Below are 20,893 nucleotides of genomic sequence, written 5' to 3'. Positions count from 1 at the left end.
GCGAACCGCCGCCGCGCTGCTGGTCCTCTCAGTCGCGACGCGCTCGTCACGGGGTGCAGATCGTACGTCGCTTGTCGTTCCGACACCCTTCGTCGCGCGCAGCACGCGCCTCTCACGCGGACATCCGCGCCGTACGTCGCACGGCGTTTCTCGCGTTTATCCGTATTTGTATTCGTTACGTGCGATTCCGTCGCGGAAACCGCAACGTCGTCGTTGCTGTCGTCGTCATCGTCGTCGCGTTTCGAGGTATTCGGTGGTGGGTGGTTTTCATGGTGAAGTCTGACTCTTTTCTCTTGGACAAAAAACGATAGACCTTTCTGAGACTGAGACTGAGGTGGTGAGATAGAAACTAGGGGGAAAATAAGAGAACGAGACAGGGAGTAAAAGTGTGCCGCGTGGTGCAGGGAGGTGACCCCAGTCCCGATCCCTTGGGAAACTTCCATTACGGATGATGCTGCGTTGGGGGAGACAAGGTGGACTCTAACTTTTTTTAGTAGGAGTGAAGTAGAGAGTTATTCGAGTACTATATTCGGACGCGCCACGTTTCGGAGTTAGGCTAAAAGATGCACGATCGCGACGTCCCAACGGGACGATGACGCCCGCGTCGGTTTGCGCCTGACAGATCCGCGCACGTTGCCACGAGGCGCGCGGATAAAGCTGCTCTCACTTCTCCCCGCGTCCCTTCGCGCGGACATCTGGAAGTTTACGTGTGGTTGTGCATGTGTGTGTTGCAGATGCGGCCTTGTTACTGATCCGATCAGACCTAACGTCATCGACAACGAGAATCCGAGGCGAGACACGCCACGAGAAGATCAGAGAAAGATAAACAAAGAGAAGAAGAGGAACAGGTTGAAGAGAAAGCGTAGAAGGAAACGTGTGGGGCGATAGAGGAAGAGAAGAAGGAGGATATATATACTCTCTCTGTGGAACAAGACAAGCGGAAGCCGATCATGACGCAACAAAGCGGTGCTGGGTCACCCCAGCAATTTTGTTTGCGCTGGAACAATTATCAGACTAATCTAACCAACGTCTTCGATCAGCTCTTACAAAGCGAAAGCTTCGTGGACGTGACCTTAGCCTGCGACGGGCACAGCGTCAAGGCTCACAAGATGGTCCTGTCGGCCTGCAGCCCGTATTTTCAAGCACTCTTCTTCGATAACCCCTGCCAACACCCGATCGTCATTATGAAGGACATCAAATGGCCGGAGCTGAAAGCTGCGGTCGAATTTATGTACAAGGGCGAGATCAACGTCTCCCAGGAGCAGATCGGGCCACTGCTCAAGGTCGCGGAGAGCCTCAAGATTCGCGGCCTCGCGGACGTCAATAGCGAACAGGAATTGACGTCCAGACCGACCCTAGAAGAGGTCGCGACCGCGGCGATGCAGCGGAAGAAACGTCGCCGGATGTCCGGTGAGCGTTCGCCGTCCAGTAACACCAGTCCGGAACGCATCGGCTCCGGCAGCATCGTCGACGACCAAGACGTGATCGCCAGCAACATCGTCATACCCGAGATCCACAACATGGTACCGCCGACCGCTAGCTCGACACCTAGGTCCCTAGGCTCGCCTAGCACGCCCAGTATGCCTAGCATCTCCGTCACGCCGCAGATCAACATGCAGGACCTTCCTATCTCGCTGCCCTTACCACCACCCCCGCCGCCGCCGCCGCAGGGACAGCAGAGTTCGCACCCCCTGTCGACCCACCACGTGCCCGGCCACGTGACTTCCGGTCCGCACGCGCCCGTCAACCACCTGGGCGCCCACGGTCAACCGCTCAGCGTTCAGCAGCAACAGCAGCAGCAACAACAACAACAGCAACAACAGCAGCAGCATCATCCGCAGGGCACCGGTAGTCAGACTGTCACTGCCGACGATCTCGAGATCAAGCCTGGCATCGCGGAGATGATTCGGGAGGAGGAAAGGGTGAGTCAAATTATTTTTATTTATATATCATTCTTCGTTTTTTATTAATGCGCGAAAAGAAATTTACGAAACTGAAAATATCGACACATTAGATGATGCAAATAGTTGGTGAATTTTTTTCCCGGAAATTTGTAAAAATTTCCGAATACACACTATTTAAGCATCAGGAAAATTAATTAGTACGAAAGGTGAAATGTTATTATTATCATCAAGATAGGTGCCTTTTCGTAATTCGCGAAACGGTGTTGAATTTAATCTATATTAAAAATATTTAAAAATTTAAATGCATCGGGATGATTTTCGCTCGTAAATGTAAGAAGTTTCTCTACTTAGTTATTAGTCATACTATTATGAAAGCGTGTATCTCTGAGAATCATTGCTGAATGAATGATTCTTTATAAGCATACTGATACTGTTTTGTGCGATTAATCTTTTTTTCCCCGGAGGAACATTTGTCTTTGCACGCGTCGGTGCTGATATGTAATTTTCGATGCAAATTGTATAACAAGAAGTCCGTAATTACATGGAGTGTTGTAATTAGGAGATTTTTATGCCGGTGATAACGCCGAACCACTCAGATATATATTCTGATGCGCTGAGAGTATAGTTTTCCTGTTTTTATACCGAAAGAATATTGCTTCTCTTTTTGCCAAAGATAAATTAGTAGAAATAAAATGCAGGAAGATGATAAAAAAGTCAGATCTACACTTGCTGTTACAACGATAATAAGATAAGAAAAGCATTTCCGTTAGAGAAGTAATGTTAAGTTTATACAATTAAAAAGAAATGTCATTAAAAAAAAAAACGGTTGCAATTTTGCAGGATATAAAGAAAAAGTTTTTTATAATTTTTGTTTCTTTTATATGTATATATTATATATGATCTGTGCATGTAGATTGGAAATTTAATAAAATGCATTTTCTAATTTAAATAACGGTACGTTATCAAGCTGCGCATTACAAATCTAATCTCACCATTAAAACATTAAATAAACGAACAAATAAATTTCTCTGTATCGTCATTAAAAAAGTTTGCGCGCGCGCGCGCGCATACGTATTTTAAATTCATTCCAATATCGGATAACAAATATATAAACGAAGAGAGAAATATTCCAATATAATATTTGGCCAACATTTAGAAATAATTTCGACAACGAGAGAGAGTCAATTAAAAGTTTTCTCCGCGCCGATATCAAAACGTGCCGCGCGCGCATAGTGAATTGAAATAAGAAAACGCGGCCACAACTTCCCTTCTCGACGGAAAAGTTTCACCCTTCGGGGGGCGGTTAACTCGAAATCGTGCAATTTTCCCCCCGGTAACGGATGAAGACGTTTTCCCGTCTCGGGATAGCCAACGACCGGCCGACTGACTGATCGTTAACGAGAGAGAGAGCACGCGCCTCACGTCATTAGGGTACGCGTTCGTCCTCGCCAAGGCAAAGGACCGATCCTCGAGGAAGGCAGAACGCGGCCTCTCTGTATCTAGCTGACGGTTCCGTATAATTGGCCGCTCTTTTGCGAAAAAGTCGCGAACGGACTCGAGTCCGCGGCCAATTATAGCGAGGCCGGGACGAGTTTTCGCGCCGAAATCGTTCGCGTCTGATCGAGGGAAGGGACGGAAGGGTGATGGGGAAAAGAGAGAGAGACCCGCGCGCTTTTCCCGCGGAGGGTGGTGGAGGGCCATCCCAATTACCCGGCGATTGGCTTCGACGGTATGCGCTAATTGAGAGTATCAATGAACGTCAATGAGCGCAGTCAATATTTGGCCGGGGTGCATCCGGCCGAGCGTTTTGTAACGTTCTTTTTGTTAAAGCGGATGACAAATATTGACCGCGCTCGTTCGCGTTCGCGCGCGCGTACGTGACACGAGCACACACACACACACGCATACCCGTTATGCACGCACACCGGTTACACACACGCACAAGCCTGGGGTATCGACTGCTCTCGTTAATTACATCGGGACGACGGTGTCTCTTGCATTATTTATCGTCCGCTACCGGCGCAAGTTATTAAGCGTGCGGCTAGTTACAAGCCGTTTTGTAACTAGCGCGACGACCGTCGGACGTTGCGGGGGCTGGTTGCACCGACTTAGGCCGGACAATCAACTTCCATTTAACGAAATGTTCTTTCCAATCCTTTTTTTCTCGCGATATCGACACAGAGAATTTTCTCTTAGAATTTACCCTGAAAATCATGGTAATCGTGGGATGGAATACTATGCAGTTTAGTAAAATTAATCAAACATGTTTTATACTTTAATGTGATAGATGTTATTATTTTTATTGTGATAAATATTAAGAGAAATTCTCATAAAATTCTTTCCATACCATATTGTCCCACGATTACCATGATTTTCAGGATAAATTCTAAGGGAAAATTCTCTCAGTGCAGTAATTATGCCATTTTTTTATTTGTATTATTAAGAAGACTGGTTTATGGATTTTAATGTCTTGATTAAATTTCAAATGAATATATATGTTTATGTTTTGCTTGTAAAATCTATGATTCAGAGTTGCAATACAATCGGAAATGATGAACGTTTTAATGTATTATTCAAGGTATATCTTATCCAGAGAGACATCTAATATTTATACATTATAATTTACATTGGCAGCTATGTTTTTATATTGCTTATGTAACGCGATCCGTTAAGTAGGATAAGAATATGTATAACTTTAACGTAACATATAAAAAAGAAAAAAAATATATAATAACCGTTATACGTAATATGAAAATTGTACCTTGAATATCGAGTTTCAAAGCTGAACGGGACATTAATTAAATAAGTTTTTAAATAAGCTTAATTATTATCTTAGCTGGTGCTGTAATCAGTATTACAGTGTTTGATTACGCGGATTGTCAGCTTAACTCTTACGTAGTTACCTGCATCCAAAGACAGCTCCTTCGACGAAGAGCTGGTGAATCTTCGCAAGCCCGAGATTTCGCGTTTAGAATCGGGTAAATATCGGGAGAGAAACCCCCTCGTACTCTCCTCCTGTTTGCGCGCGGGAAATTGTTTTACGAGCGCGGAAAAGCGCGGAAAAGCGCGGAGCGAGACTGACTTGACGCGCGTCAGCTGAGAGTTCAATCTAGGAAATTAAGGTGAACGATCGATTCTCTCTGCGGCCGGCAAGCGGCATTATTTTTCTCTCGCTCTCTTTCTCTCAGGGCGCACGTACTTTGGCGTCCTCGCCGCGTCGTGACGTAATCCGTTATATGTATATAATGGTTATAACATTCCACGGAATTCCATTATGTTAACGCAACCACGTTCCAATTCTCCGAGCATGCCTGCCTGCGCTCGTATCGTAAATGCGCGCCGTTGTAGTATCGCAACTATTCCGCGGTGCCTTTCCGATTAAAATACCTAATTGATGCGGGCGAATAAGCCAATGGCGGACTCCGGGATCGCGGAATGCCAAACCGCGAGAGTGCTGCCAAGCACCAAGCGTCGACATGGAATTTTTCTTATACGACGAGAGAGAATGAGAAAGAGAAAGAGATGGAATAATTATAGAAGCAGATAAAATAAAATAAAATGTAATTATGAAGATTGCAGTAAATGGATAGAATGCTCTCTTTTAAGAGCGACAGAGAAGAATTTGTAGGAAAAGAGAAAGCGATGTTTTCATTTATATAAACAGTAAATCAGTATTAACGTGAAAGTTCTGTACTATAGGATTGATTTATTTTAGATATATACGCGCGTAAGTTGAAAATCACGAAAGAAATGATGAAATGGTTTAGAAGAAAAAGAGAGCGCAGAGACGAGAGAATAATGCACATGTATTCGTAGATTATACGTTAGATTATTGATATATAAACACTCGCGTCCGGAAATTTTGTGTTCTTTATTTAGATTCTAATTCTAGAGATAACATTATCAGAGAGCAAAATTCTCAAACTATCGACAGTCGATCTTGATTTTATATCTGTCAGAGATTTTTATTCGAAGATCTTTATCCCAAAATTAGTCTCTCGATAGCCAAGCCTATCTTCGCAGTCTTCTTTCAAGAAGAAGATATTTCTCCCGAAAGTCTAAAGTTTATAAATACATCGAGACGAAATTATCATATGAGAAATTCATCGAATACCATGGCTGAATCTCTTCTGATAATATTCTATATTCTTTATTATGCATCCACGAACATGTTGAAAACGACTCGTCCCTCCGTCTCGATATCGCTCGAAAAGTCGTCGTCTAAAAAATTTACCGATTATCGCAACGATGATATTTCATTCTACGAATTTTGTTATTTTACTGGACACATTAACGAATATAATGTAACGAAATAGTCTTTTTTAAATAGCGATCGACCTTACGCGTTTCGTCGGAAATTAGGGAATCAACAGAGAACGCTCTATAAGTTATGAGTCGCTTGCCTCCGGCAGCGAAAACCAGAGACAACAATTATTTATATCTCAAACAGGCCCGGATTCGATGGGGACTCACGAAATATATGTATACGCAGCATCCAGTATAAGTATAATAAATTATATTTCACCTGTCGCGCACGCGGGGTCCACGATGTGTCTTTCGCAACCGCTTAATCGTGCTCTAATCACCTCGTTTAATCGTGCGATCGTTCACATTCTAGAAAACAGGTCTGCGATTCGTTATTTTTGCTACGGAGAATATATTATTAAATAGCGATTAAATCTAGCAATTATACTGAATGTTATCTTTATAATAAGTAGTTTCAATAATTTAATATATTTTTACACAAAAAATTTGATTAAATCTCAAACATATAATTTTTAAAATATGCACAAGAGTCTATTTATTAAAAATTACAAACGCAGCTGTTCTTAAATATTCGTATATACGGTGTAGCAATATGATAAAAGATCAAGCAGCAGGATAGTGTCAGGAATCGTAAAACGGGAGAAGCGCTGAAACATGACGATTTATGCAATATTTCTCGAAATGATCCGAAATGATCGCGAGACTCGCTCGATCGGCTAGAAAAAGCGCGACCCCCGGAACGGGTGACGAGAAAGAAAGAGAGCGAGAACATCCCCCGAAAAGTGTACACAGTGTACAACACGAGAAGCAGCAAAGCGTGATCACGCGGTCGGTGGAGCTCGAAAGGGCGGGTCGAAAAAAATTTAATCTTCCCTCGCATTATCCTTTTTGGCAATAACGGCTTTACCTCCCGGATCGTTCTGCCCTGCCATCCCCGTCCTCCCATCCTCGCTCTCTCTTTCTCCTCGCCCAGGGCTTTTCCTCTTTGTCTCTTCTGCCTCGTATCCGGTGACTCCGGAGAGCGAGAAAGAGCGTGAGCGCGAAAGAGGGACGGGAGAAACGGGAGCGCGGGAGGTTGAGGGAGGGAGAAAACCGGCAGGAGAGAACGGATCCCCGACGCGTCGGCAGAGAAAAAAGTCGCGATACAGTAAATCGTGAATTGTAGTAACCGAGCGCCATTCATCCTGATACACCGGATGTGACTACATATTTCCTTCGTTCCGTTTAAATTAGTGTTTTTGCCCGGCACGGCCTTGATTGTGTTTTCGCGCGTCGCACGCTCGCGCGTGTATGCGAGTGCATCCCCGCGATGTGTCGTATCCTCTGCCTGCATTCGTATCGGCATACAATCGTGCACAACCCGCCCGTTGTCTTCGTCGGGCGCATATATATCTCTATATGCGTATACCGTAGTACATCGACGATCGTAACGCGCGTAAAAACGCGCACACGTCGATCGGGTCGCGTTGATCAACGGGTACCGTAAGCGATACATCAGGAGAGCGAGAGAGGATCTCGTCCCCGATGGGATTCAAAATTGAAAAGCCCGCCCCCCGATGTATTAAAATCCGCGCGATCCCATCCATCCCCCAATCGTCTCCGCGTTCACCACCTCCTTTCCCTGGCTCTTCGGTCCAGAAAACGATCGCGATACGAGCGCGAACCCGCGCGTATCGCTCGCCTCGCGCTCAGAAGTCGATTACCGTGCTGTCAGAAGTGATCGAGAGAGCTCCCTCGCGCTTTTTGACGCGTATATCGACGCTGCTCCGGAGATTTCGACTCTCGCGAGATGCGATCCCGCTTTATTCATCTTTGTTCCGAGAGAAAGACTGATCCTTCTCTCTCTTGGAGAGTTGCTTATGATTTTATAACATATACTCTATCTTGTAATTATTATGAATTAATATATGTATCAATTATAATGGGAGAGTTCTCATACATTCCGGAAATATTAAAAGAATAGCAGCTTATTGAAATAAAAAATTAATCTGATTTTTGACACAACTGGTTATCGTTTGACAGTTAATTTCTTAAAATTTTTAGACTTGCTCATTCGTAATCATGTCATTTTAATAGCTTTGACTTATTAACTTTTATTAAGAGAGAAAAAAAGAAAATCCTCTCTCCTTCTTTTCAACGTGTATATTAAAAAGATCGCTTTTAATTAGGGTTAAAATCCGCTCGGCGCATTCTCTCCGAGGGACACTTCCATTCGTTTCTCACGGGACGACCCAGCATTTATACTTATACAAAGTAGAAGATGCTTTCCGGCTTGGTCCAGTTCCCGGCAGTTTTTGCGCGCGAGTGCTCGCATTGGTGCACGCAAAGTCCGCACGCGATAGCTAGTTTTTGGTAGATATATACCGGAGCGTGCCTGACAGGAGGCTCTTTCTCTTTCCTTCTTCTGACACACGGTATGGTCAGTTTTATTTTTTATTTTTTTTTTTTCAAGATGCTCTCGGTCGCGTCCGCAAGGACGAGCCGGAAGAAATTGGTGGGTATCCGCGCACAGCGGTTATGTGCTATTCCGTCGCTCGCGAGATCTCGAAAGTAGGTAGGCAGGAGGACCCTGATCTCGCTCTCTCTGTCCCCCCGTCTCTTTTCCCTCTCCTCTCGATCTGTCCCGAGTGCGTATTACGTAGCCACCCTTACTTCGGTGGAGGACTATTTTATAATAAAGGCCGGCTTAGCGACGATATAATGGTATGTATTTTAAATATTTCGAAAATTGCCTTCCTAGGAAACTCCTCGCATAATGGCAATACTTGGAATATAATCCCGGGGTAACCGGACCGCATAGGCGCCCGAGCACTTAACTTCTCTCGATTCCTCACGCCGTACCGTCGCCCTTTTCCCGCTCTCCCTTGGCACCGCGAGAGAAGCCTCTCTCTTTTCTCAATCCCTCCTCTTTTTATATCTCTCTTCTCTAAACGATCCCTTTTCTAACTCTTTCTCTCTCTTTCTCTCCTCTTCGACGTTAACGCGCTAGGAGAGCGCGAACGTTTCTTGTGCCGCTTTCCTTCCTTTCTTTGGAAATCTCGCGATAGATTAACCGGACTGGATATATTCCAGATGGGATTTATCTGCACGGAATCGTTAGCCGCCGACCGATAGCCGCGGGATAATGCATCGGTAGACAAAGTATCTCGGATTTCTCATCTACTGATTCTTTTCTTCGCAATCTTTTTCCATAACTTTGTAATTTTTCACTTTAGATATTTTTGTATTAATGATTCAGATTTTTTAAAATTTTATTAAATTCTAATTTTTCGTGAAAAAGAAAATTCTTCTTGGTGAGATGGATAAGAATAAGATTTTATATCATTTAAAAAATAAATGTAATATTAAATTCTTTCTATTTAAACTATATTTTTTACTATTTAAACAGTTTTTATATTTTTAAAAACATTAAATAATTCCATCTGGCATTGAGCAATGTTTCTAATCTGAAGCGTTTAAAAATGAACACATAAATAATATCTTAATTATACGAAAAGCATTTGCTTACATACATATCGAGATAATACCTTTATTGCAAAACAATCGTGGATCAATTTATAATCGACGAGAAATGACAGCTGTCAGCAATTATATCGTTGGCCTAAGTAGAGTTAATCTTTTTACTAGGGTTACTTTTTTTCTCAAAGACTTTAGAAAATTTAATAAATTGCCTCTGTCTCTTTCTCTCTATGCCTTCCTTTCCCAATATCTCGAAAGAAAGGAAAGAAAAAGAAAGCTCGTATTGACGTCGACGGAGCATTTTTCTGAAGCACTGGTTACGTTAAGACGCGCGTTGAAAATTGCACAAATATTCGCTCTCGAGTGCTCGGAAGAAAGTTATCCTGAAATCCGCGTCTGGTTCGGTCCCGCGGGAGGCGGCGACCTTCGCGGCGACGCTCGCTCGGGGAATGCATTATTTCGCGGCATGGAAATGCCCTTGGACCGGAAATCGATGTCGGATCGCTTAAGTAATACGCCAGGAAAACGCGACCGCTTAACGTTCCCCGGTATTTTCCCCTCGACGACGACGACGATAAGCGTTTCGAGGGAAACCCCGGCGAGAGAGGAGACGCGTGGGGGTGGCAGAGCACGAAGGGGTTGCAGGAATCAAGCGACGGGGAAAGAGAGGAAGAGAGAGAGAGAGAGAGAGACAAGAGGTCAAAAAGGGAGGCGAAAGATCCGCTCGTTGATAAAAGTTGCATGCGCGTCCACCCGTAACGTCCGCGGAACTATTCGTGAAACATTCAGCCGAACGACGGCTCGAAAGACGCTCCGGCCGACTTGAAATTCCCGCAACGACCACTTCGTAATAATGTAACGATCGCGGTGTACCGTTCGGCGGATACTCCATGTCGGACACAGCAACTATCGCCTCGCTCTTTATCGTCCAATTCCCCAGTCGCGATTTTCGCGACGGGACCCGCGTCTGCATTTGAAACTTCTTCGCCGAGGACAAGGATTTTAATTACATATTGACATCCGGGAAAACAAGCGACAATTTAACAAATAAGAAACGTAATTGTCTTATATATCACGGATGACATTTGACATTAATATCTACGCGTGACGAATAATTGAAATAAAAATTGTGTATTATTTTTTATTTTTATTCTGTATGATCGGCGAACAATCGGGGTCGGAGGAGATGAAAAACTCGCTTTTCTGATATCTCAGTTTACGGGACGAAACTTGACGGACGCATCGCACACTTTCGACGTCCGATCAGTTACGAGTTAATCTCGAAGCGAATCGCCGCCGTTAAGAAAGGCCGGGCGCGCATTTATCGGAGATCGTTTAATCCTCCCTTGATTTCTCTGAAATTCCGCGGAACGGCCGGCCGTTGCGTGCACCGGGTTCGATCAGAAATGCAGTACAGAGAGGTGCATCGCGTTTGTTCTTGATGCACGACGACGGCGGCGGCGGCGTGGAAAGCAAAGGGAAGCGAAGCTCTTTATCGTTCATCATCACGCACAGTCGCTGTTCCGGAAAAATGCTGATCTTGTAAGGGGGTTCAGCGTTACTCCCTTCGCCTTCCTCCAAGAATCGCTATATGTATTATTTCCCTCAAGCTTCTTCCTCTACTTGCGTGTATTTGACGTCTACACTAACGTACCTAGATATATCCTAAACGTAAAAATGTAATACAAAAATCAGAATCGCTAAAAATCGAGAAAGAAGAGTTCAACATACTTCGCTTATCTGACAAACCGATCCCAGAATTTTAATAACGGATGGAAGTTACAACCTTCTATCCCGAAAAGAGTTAAAAGCGTCTCATTCCTTATTTACATAACCCATTTTTGCAGCTTCGGCTTTTGAAACGACCAAATTTGCCAGCCGATCTAACTTTCACGATCACATCCGATTTCCGAGCGTATACGCGACGTTCTCTCTCTCCTCTCTTTTTTTTTTTTTTCCTTTTCGAGTCGTCGAACGAATGTTGCTGGAACGCTATCGCGACGGCGGGTTCGAAAGGGAGTTGGGGGGAAGAAGAGAGGCGGAGGTGGGTTTCCATTTCGAAAATGCAGCGCAGGACGGATCTCCGCGCGATGTACGGCGAGCGACAGCTCTGGCGAGCTCGCGGTAAATCAGAAATTATCTTGCGTCGCGTCCGAGTTGCGCTGCCTTTTCCCATCGAAACGCGCATAAATACCGGACTAGAACGAGCGACGGAGACAGAAGGGGGAGGCGATGGGGGAACGAGAGAAAGAGAAACAGAGAGCGGTCCTTGCAGTCGCGACGGCATGCACGGTGCATCCGCTGCCGCGTGTACATGTACAGGGCGACACGCGGTCGTGTATACAGTGTGACCTAGGAACATTATATGGTACACGGCTCAATGAAAGATAATACGAGAATCTAGTGAAAATCTTGCCTCGACACTTGGACATCCACGTTGCGAACAATTTAAGATAATTTCGAAGTTGATAAAAAAATTTTTACGGTTTAATTGACTTTAAAATTCAGCTACGAGAATGTCTAATGTTGAATATGAAATCGAAAACTTTCATAATTTCACGATCGGGAAGAAAGAATTGAATTTCAAGGAAAAAATCATTTTTTTAAACTACCAAGTATTAAGACTTGCACACTGTACATAAGATATTAAATTCTTAATAATTCTTAATAATCAAAGCAAATTAATAACAATGTGATCCGTGAAAAAGATTGCCTCTCATCATTCCAACGAAATGTCTTTAGCAATAGGCAAGCCTTTTAATCTAACGACGAATTTTAATAATTAACAATTAAATAGTTGACTCGTTATATTCCTCGCGTTTTTCTTCACCCTCCCGTAGCCACGATACATAATATTCGTTTCTCGAACACCCAGTACAGAGACGCACACACGCTTCACGCAGCTCTATGCACGCGCACAGCCGCCCCCGCAGATATATATTAATACGTGGACTGCACGTCGCGGTGCGCGCGACTTGATGGACGGATGACCGGACCATTCCGCAGATTGCTTCGCTCCCGATTCCGACCGGAAGGAGATTTATAACCTCTCGTCGTTATCTGCGTGCGAGCGAGCAGACCGACGAGAGACAGAAAGAGAGACAGAGCCGAGCGTGATGCTGCGCCTCTCCACCTCTATCTACCTATCTACCTACCTACCTACCTACCTCTACTCTTCGTTCCGCTCGATCAGCGATCGATCAACGGCCGCGTGCGCGACCGCTCGTCATCCTTTGGACCTCTGCCAGCTCGCGGCGGGGGCGACACGGAGAGGAGAAAAAAAAAAAGAAGCCGGTAGATGATAGCGCGACGCGTTCGTAATTTTTTCTCCCGATCGCTTTCGGGAGCGCGATGTACCTTTTACGCGCGGCATGGCTAACTCTCTTCCAAACCCCCGCGAAACTACCCGTGTATCGACACAGAGTTGTGGCACTTCGGTGGTACACATCGCTCGGCGAGAAAAGGAATATTCAACGAGCTGAGAAAGAAGCTTTTCTAACTAGAGTTTTTTCATTTTTTTTCACTACAAGTAATTTTTGCGCGAGTAATTTATAATTCGATCATAATTGCGCGATGCTCTTTCGTTTCATATATAGGAGGGTTGGAAATATAATTGGAGCTTGGACGAGTAAAATTGGGCTTTTCATTAAATTGAGCGACAGCGTAGAATTTCTTTGTGTGTTGGTGCTTATCAACCTCTACCATACAAGGTAGCGATTGTTGATCGCTTCAGTAGCGCGCATGAAATACGAAACGGCTGCATCAAAGGATAAATCAAAGGATTAATTTATAGTATTCAATTACAAAGGGAAGAATTACATGTATATATACGTACGGGAGGAAGCGAGCGTGCGATCGTTGCACCGCGCGACAGTGCACTCTGGGGAGGGAAGGGAACTCGGCCAAGGGGCCCGTTTTTTTCAGGCCGCGTTACACCGCTGCCGAGGGTGCGGCGGGACGAGGGAAAGAGGAAGGGGGAGGCCGTCGCGCACATGCCTGAAAAACGCGAGCGTCACGATAAATTAGATTTAATGACTGTCGCAAAAAAGCGCGATATGAAAGTCGGACGCGCGGGACGAACCGATAGAAATTAAATTCTAGGATATTCGATTACGGTACCGGCAGCAGCCCAGGCCCCACCTCCACCCCCGCTGTGTCCCTCTTCCGTCCTCTGCGCGTCCTCGTCGATGAAACCCTCGTCGTTCGTTGCTACACATCCGGGTGCTTTCGCCCCGGCGCTGACATCGAGCCGAAAATAAAACAAAAAAAAAAAAAAAGAGGGAGAAAAAGGGAGAGAGAGAGAGAGAGACAACCTTCCCAGGAATAATGGGCGCGTGCAACCTGCGGAAATAATAGATGCAATAATGCCCCGCCCCCGTAATCGCCGTATAGAAATTTGCTCGCGTCTCTGTTCCCCCTGCTTCTCTCTCTCCCTATCCTCCTGATCCGCGCTTTCTGACCTTTTTTATTCCCGCGAGTCGTTCAGCTTATAATTTCGCCTAATGGGATATCAAGGGCGAGACCCCGCGTACATGTCCTGTTGTCCTTTGCGACGCGCACGGATTTTCGCGAAAATATTCACATGCCGTGAAGTCGTATCTTTGTCTATTTTTTTTCAAACAACATTAAATACGTCGCCGTTGGTTATTCTGCTGATCGTAGAATTTTAATCGATTTTTAGCATAGAGAGAAAATTTCAAAGAATGCATTCGTATTGCAACAACTCTCTTTTTTCTATCTAATTTATAATATAATAAATTTCACATAACAAATTATTGGAGAGAAGAAATTGAGATTTTATTATATTTTTATCACACGCCATTGAATCTCTGCAACTTTCGGGAAGCTGCGTTTATCATCGTATAACGGATATATTTCCTATGAAATCTCGATGGCTTTATAAAGAGTATCTCGTGAAATTTATATCGAGAATTCTGCAAGGTCATGTATTCTATTCTAAAATAATGTCAGAGATAATCGAAAATGCACCGTCTTATATCCCTGAGGAAAATCTGATAATCGGAAAAATGCAGTACCTACCATATATCTGTGTATATCCTTGTATATGTATATCGGGGGGACGACGACGGTGCGGTGGCGGCAACGGGCGCTATTTCGTCCGTCATCTCGCGCGGATCGATCGAGATATCACGAAGATTAATCGACGCGTCAGTATACGACGCCCCGAACGCTTTATGTATTTATATATTCTAGAGGCTGCATCTAGCGAGGCTGAGTCACGCGTTCGCGCGCGCACACGAATTTGTTCGCCAGCCTGGCGAATGTTAATACACATAAGCGGTTGCCATTAGACGGCAGAAATATAATTTCGTTTACGTCGATGACTCACGTCGCGGAAATTTTCTGCAGGCAATTCTGATTCATTCGGCCTGGTTCGAAGATTTCCGCCGGGAATGCGAAATATGCGTATTATTTAAATGAAACGATTATATATATAAAATGCGCATATAAACCGTATACATCTTATACAGTTTCTTTCGTCTCTCGTATCGCTGTCTATTCTTGGATCTCGCAACGTCGAGGAACACCTCGTAAATGCAAAATTGTTGTAGATATACAGAATAGAGATTTGAAAGACTTATTTTCTTTACACACATATGCAAAGTAATAATGTTTATAAAACTCGCTTCAATCGAAAAATACGGGCACGTACATATGTGAAATCACATGTAGGATCACTTATTTGACGTAACGTATACGCGTACGCGAATTTCCGCGCAGGTTGTCGTCGCCCAGGTCTCGACGACAACCGGTATATCGGTTCATATAGGAAACGCCAGGTCAAGATAAAGGAGCGCGAATCAGTCCCGAGAAAGAGCCATTGTCTCGCGCCTCGTTTCGCATTACCCGGCGGCGTATTAAAAATTCTATACTCTATTGTGCCAGCGAGATTGCGTTTCGAAGGAGGTGGCGGGTGCAACAGCACACGCGCGTGTCGATCGCCGAACATGAGTTTCACACCGCTTGCATTTCACACTTACCCGCTGAATCCTTTTCCGCTTTCGCGAGGCAGAGTCGCAGGGAGGAGCACTCGACTTCCAGAAGAAAATTTCCCACCATTGTGTCGCGTAAACGTTGCAAAAACGAGGAAAAATAAACAGCTTGTCTTCGAAACGGGTAGCGCATCTATATCCTTTTCCAGAAATGTAGGGACACATCTCGGAGGAGCTGAAAAGAAATTATATATGTAATTTAAAAAAATTACAGACTTATTTGTGGAAACAAACTGTCGAAAAAAATGACAGACGAGAATTTATTATCGCGAAAGATCGCACATTCAGAGAGATCGAAATCGTTAGGGAAATTTGCTATCGTCGTTTCTGCATTTATATCCGGAAGTATGCACAGCCGGATAAGCGGGCGGATACCTGCATTGTGGTCTGGATCTGATAAAAAAGACCCAGAAATGTGTACGAGAGAAACGGCCGAATGCGTCGACGTGAAGCTACGGAAGCCCAGCTTCGGAAAGTAAACGATAGGCAGCTAGCTCAAGATGCTCACCCAACCGAGGATGCAATAAGTCGTTGCGAAGAATTTATATATTTTATTTTATTTTTTTTAATGTTATTACATTTATTCTCAATTAATAGTAGAAGCAAAATATTTTTTTCCATCTTATTTTCTTACATTTATGTTTTTCAAAATTCGTATTTAAATATCATGATCCATATGATATGTCATCTCGAAATAAAATACGGGCCGTTTAATTAAAATAAATTCCAATTATGTAGATGCAACTTTGAAAATTCCTATCGATGCGGATGCAAAACGTGACGCTCTATTGTCAAAGATACAAAAATGCACGCGAATATCCGCATCGGACGACGGAAGAAGAAAAAGCTCGAGCTTCATACGCGCGACGAGTATTCAAAGATAAAGATCACAGGAAAGCTGTGGAAATATGTCTTAGGCAAAATAAAGGCGCGAGCGTGGTATCTCTCGGCAAGATCATCTCGCTTATTTTATTTCCGGCGCGAAGGGGAGGTGCACCGGTTGATACTAAAGACACGGACGAAACAACGTAACATTACGTTCGATGTATCGCCGGAGACGGCAGAGATGGCGGCCCATTGTCTGGACTACAAATTAATCTGGCGATCGATACTACGTCGAGCGACGTCTTGCGCCCGGCCATGTACGCGGTGACTCGCTGAAAGTAAGTCGGCGGCGACGACGGGTTCGCGTCTGCTCTGAGGGATGTCCGTCGCGAAAGGATGTGCGTTCGATCGATGCGAATCCGGCCGAGAGGGTGCTCTCGAAGGAGACGTTCGTCCACCGGAAGTTTGACCTCCGAAGAGACCAATTCTGAATTAATTGTAGCTGCGATCGTGCTCGATTTTCTGATTCGAAACGCCCAAATGTCGCAATAATACGTAATAGAAAGAAATTTTTGTGTATAGAAGATCTCGCTTTAACATACACATGTTTTATTATTTAATTTAATATAAATGTTTTAATAGGAATAATTAATATTCGGTTTTTGACTCTAAGAATTATTTGGTGATTTTAAGCAACTATAATAATAATTCTGAAAACCAACTTAAAATATTGCGAGCAGTTACTCAAATGTTGGCGAAAACTATTCATCATTACATAATAAAGTTTTTTTTTTCATTATACATATAAAGATAGGTGCTAAGTTACACGCGGAGAGATAAAGGATCAAGGTTCACTTTAATCTATAAAAAAAAAGTTTTTTTGACAAATTTTCCTTTCCTTAAAGTAAAATAAAAAGATTGTGTTTGCGGCAGTATCGTGCGAGAGAATCTTTTCTTAGTTCGGATGAGCTCATGCCACGGCGGTTCCAAGGCGAGGCCGAGAGGATCTTTATCGCACGGAAGCAAAGTGCTACGCCATCGGGTTCCGGGGTGTCGTCCCTCTTCCTCCCACCTCTCTGTTCTCCAGCCGCGAGGTTTCCACGGCGCGGTAACGCGATAGAATATTCAAACGCAAAATAAAAAAGGGTTCCCGGACGACGGGGGGTATTGCATTAACCAAGATTGCTGACGATAAAATGAAAATAATGCGGAATGACGTGCGCGGCGAGGGAAGAGTGTGACGAGAAGGAGAGGGTGCGGCGAGAAGAGGAAGAGGAGGAGTAGGAGAGGACGAAAGGGGCAGGGTGGAAAACAGATAAAGATAAAGTACGAGCTAAAGTAGGTTCGTGGGCGAGGAAGTGGTGGGTGGCGGTTGTGAGGGTGGCGGCGACGAAGGATGAGAGGGCCGAAGGGGGAGAGCTGAAGAAAGGAGGGAAGAGGAAGAGAGGGTTGTGAGAGTGCCATGAAGGGCAGAAAAGGAGGACAGAGAGGCACGAAGGAGAGGCGCCAGGAGTCGCTCGTGTAATTGCGTTAAAACTTCCGCCGTGCAAAAACCCTTCGAAACGTGTTCCCACTCGTTGCGGCAGCCTCGTCTCGTCTCGTCTCGTCTCGTCTCGTCTCGGATTTTCCGCGATTCGCTAGCGAGAGGATCCCCGCGTGATGTTTTCGATTTTCGGATGTCGCGACGGCCAGAGATTGCCGCTGTCAATTTCTGAGAACGGAATTCTGATACATAGAAGCGAAATCGATTTTTTTCAAGATCTTGTTGCGGTGAAACATAAAGAAAATGATAGAATAATGTTGACCAAAGTTTATTAAAAAATAAACGATATACAGGATATTTCTTAAACATATATGTCAAAAATTCAAGGGGTGATTCCTAAGGTCATTTTATGAAAATTTATACCTTTGATGATTTTTTGAAGGGCGATAAAAATTTACAAGAAATAGAATATTTTTATTAGATTTTTATTTCTATTAATACAATATTTTTATTCTGGCATCACTGTGTGTGTGTGTGTGTGTGTGTGGTAACAACAAAGAAGTTCTTTGAACACTACATTAATTACTTTTACAGGTATTAATTATTTTCTTATAAATTGTTATCGCCCTGTATTTTCAAAACAAAGCGATTTTCAAAAAATTATCAAAGGTATAAATTTTCATAAAATAACCCAAGAAATCATCCCTTAAATTTTTGACATATATTTAAGAAACACTCTGTATAGAGATTCGAAAAATTTTAAATTATAAATTTAAAAATTCATCGCAAACAAAAATAAACAATTGAAGGCCATCGATTATCGACGCTCTATTCCATTTTCGAGATTTATCTTCATACAATCTTCATACAAATTCTATAAGATAATATTATATGTAGCTTTTTTTCTCTCTCTCTCTCTCTCTCTCTCTCTCTCTCTCTCTCACAACCTGACGTGATATTTGAACTATAATGAAACTATTTTGCAAGCCTCTTTGATTTATTTATCGTTAAATAGGAAAGGTATCTGCAAAGTTGTGTCGATGCACACGACAAGCCATGCCAACATATGAAAGCAAATTTACCGACTTGCTTTCAAGAGCAGGAAGTTCTTCGGCATCGTAAATTCTCCAGCTTTACATTTACTACGGTGGAAACTTATAAAAGTACGTAAATTAATGGCTTGTCAATAACCGTAGCAATGTCAACAACAATGTTTTTTAGCCTTATTCTTTTCTCTTGCTCGGTCACGAAGATACGTCGTATTATTTCCCGAGAATTATTCGCATCGCTTTCTTCAAATAGAAAATCGAACAGAGAGAAAATAGAGTTTCACACATTGTAATAGGAATTCGAATCGAAATTCTAATCGGCAATGTTTGTAAATGCAAAATCATAAGCTCTTCGAAAATACGTACTTTTACAATGTTGATGATCTCGATATATCGAGAGCCTTCTATTTTATACAAGGTGATGATTGTCAAACAATAAACTCGGTTTCTTTAACGCTGTTCAATTAATCCTCCACGAGTCACGAGAGTATTCTTTTTTTCACGAATCGCATTTTTCGCGGACATCGAGCTTGATTCATTTTTCGCGCAGAAAGCGACGGAGCTCGAGTTACGGAGTCTCGCGTGCTTTTATAGATTTTTGTCGGGGCGCTGGGGCGTGTACGTCGATTTTATGCGGCTCGGCGCCGTAAATCTCGATTTTCTAAGGATCCCGTCATACGGCAAATATTACGTCAAGATACGTTAATCCGACGCTCGCTCGCCGTTACGGAGCGCAAACCGACGACAGTGCTTCAAACTGCGTCGCCGATTAAATATTAGTATTCCCGACCCGAAGCACAGCGACGAAGTTCGGATTAAGAGCACTTTCCCGGTTCTCTTCCTGCGTTATTCGCCGAAACTAAGAATTTAACCGTCTCCGCTCGCCGGCTACAAAAACAAAACTCTCACTCTCTCTCTCAAATCGCGTGAAAATGAAAAGAGACCATTGTTACTATGTAACGCATTTGCTATATGCATATAATGACGCAATCTTGCGAAACAACGTGTCAAATCCATAGGACAGGAATAAGTCTACTCTTTTTTATTCATTTAAATGCGAATTGTGTTATATTAATCATATTTTTCAAAATGTACCGTAAAAATAAAACACGATAAATTGCATCGCGAGATTATTGTGATGGCAAATATCTCTTTCACGAAAAAAGAGCATTTATAAAATTTTTAAATACTGCTAGATTATGAAACTCTTGCGACACATCGACGGAAATAGAAAATTTGATTATATTATCCGGTTTGATTTTTTAGCTTATAATAGTTCTTTTTGGGTCGGTTTTATATAATTTTTTGAACCTCTACTGTCGTCGCAAATCGTTCGATCGGAAACGTAAACTAAATCACAGACTACAATTTCCTGTCATAATTATTAGAAAAGCTAACAAATGTCTACTGTCTAGCTGTTTTATTCATAATTTACAGATTATTGGAATAGACAGATCGCGAAAACTATACGATTCGAATCATTTCAGAACGAGAAAAATAAATAAAAAATGTGAAATCAATTCTGTTCTACACAATGACATTTCGCGCAAAATTCAATAATTTTAAAAAATTTTACACAAAAAAATGTAATAATAGCAAAACATATGTGAGATTTAAAGATTAAAGAGTTGAAAAAAATTATAAAAAGCGAAATAGGTTAATTTAACGAAAGATAATGAGATGACTATAAAACTTGCAACAATATATAAGAAATTCGATTGTTAAGAAAAGAAATCCAAGTGGCTCCGAATAAGAAATATATAAATGAAGTAAACAAAAGGCCAATGTGAGCCAGGATGCGAGAATAGAAGGCGCCAAATAAATTTCTCCTTTTAGATGAAAGACTTTATTAGACGTTTCGGCTCTAATATTGGACCATCTTCAGTATAATAA

At 43.1% G+C, this 20,893-nt stretch overlaps 1 protein-coding gene across 13 annotated transcripts in view; it reads left to right on the top strand.

Moving 5' to 3' along the window:
• The window catches only part of LOC145934165 (protein bric-a-brac 1), a 355,572-nt gene that overhangs the window by 85,017 nt on the left and 249,662 nt on the right, over positions 1-20,893 (top strand). For 11 of the 13 annotated variants that reach the window (XM_083034510.1, XM_083034507.1, XM_083034513.1 and 8 more), the window contains exon 1: positions 26-1,922. In XM_083034510.1, the coding sequence (XP_082890636.1) occupies positions 951-1,922 (972 nt within the window). In that variant the 5' untranslated portion in view covers positions 26-950. Of the gene's footprint in view, positions 1-25; positions 1,923-20,893 lie in introns of those variants that run through there. The other 2 variants (XM_083034508.1, XM_083034509.1) reach the window with 1 other exon arrangement.

Source organism: Prenolepis imparis, unplaced genomic scaffold (assembly GCF_030444845.1).
Source record: "Prenolepis imparis isolate NDT839.2.m4 unplaced genomic scaffold, iyPreImpa1.0 SCAF_3, whole genome shotgun sequence".
NCBI classification, from domain to species: domain Eukaryota; kingdom Metazoa; phylum Arthropoda; class Insecta; order Hymenoptera; family Formicidae; genus Prenolepis; species Prenolepis imparis.
Note: the sequence above shows the minus strand (reverse complement) of the source record. Positions and strands in the feature narration are given on the sequence as shown.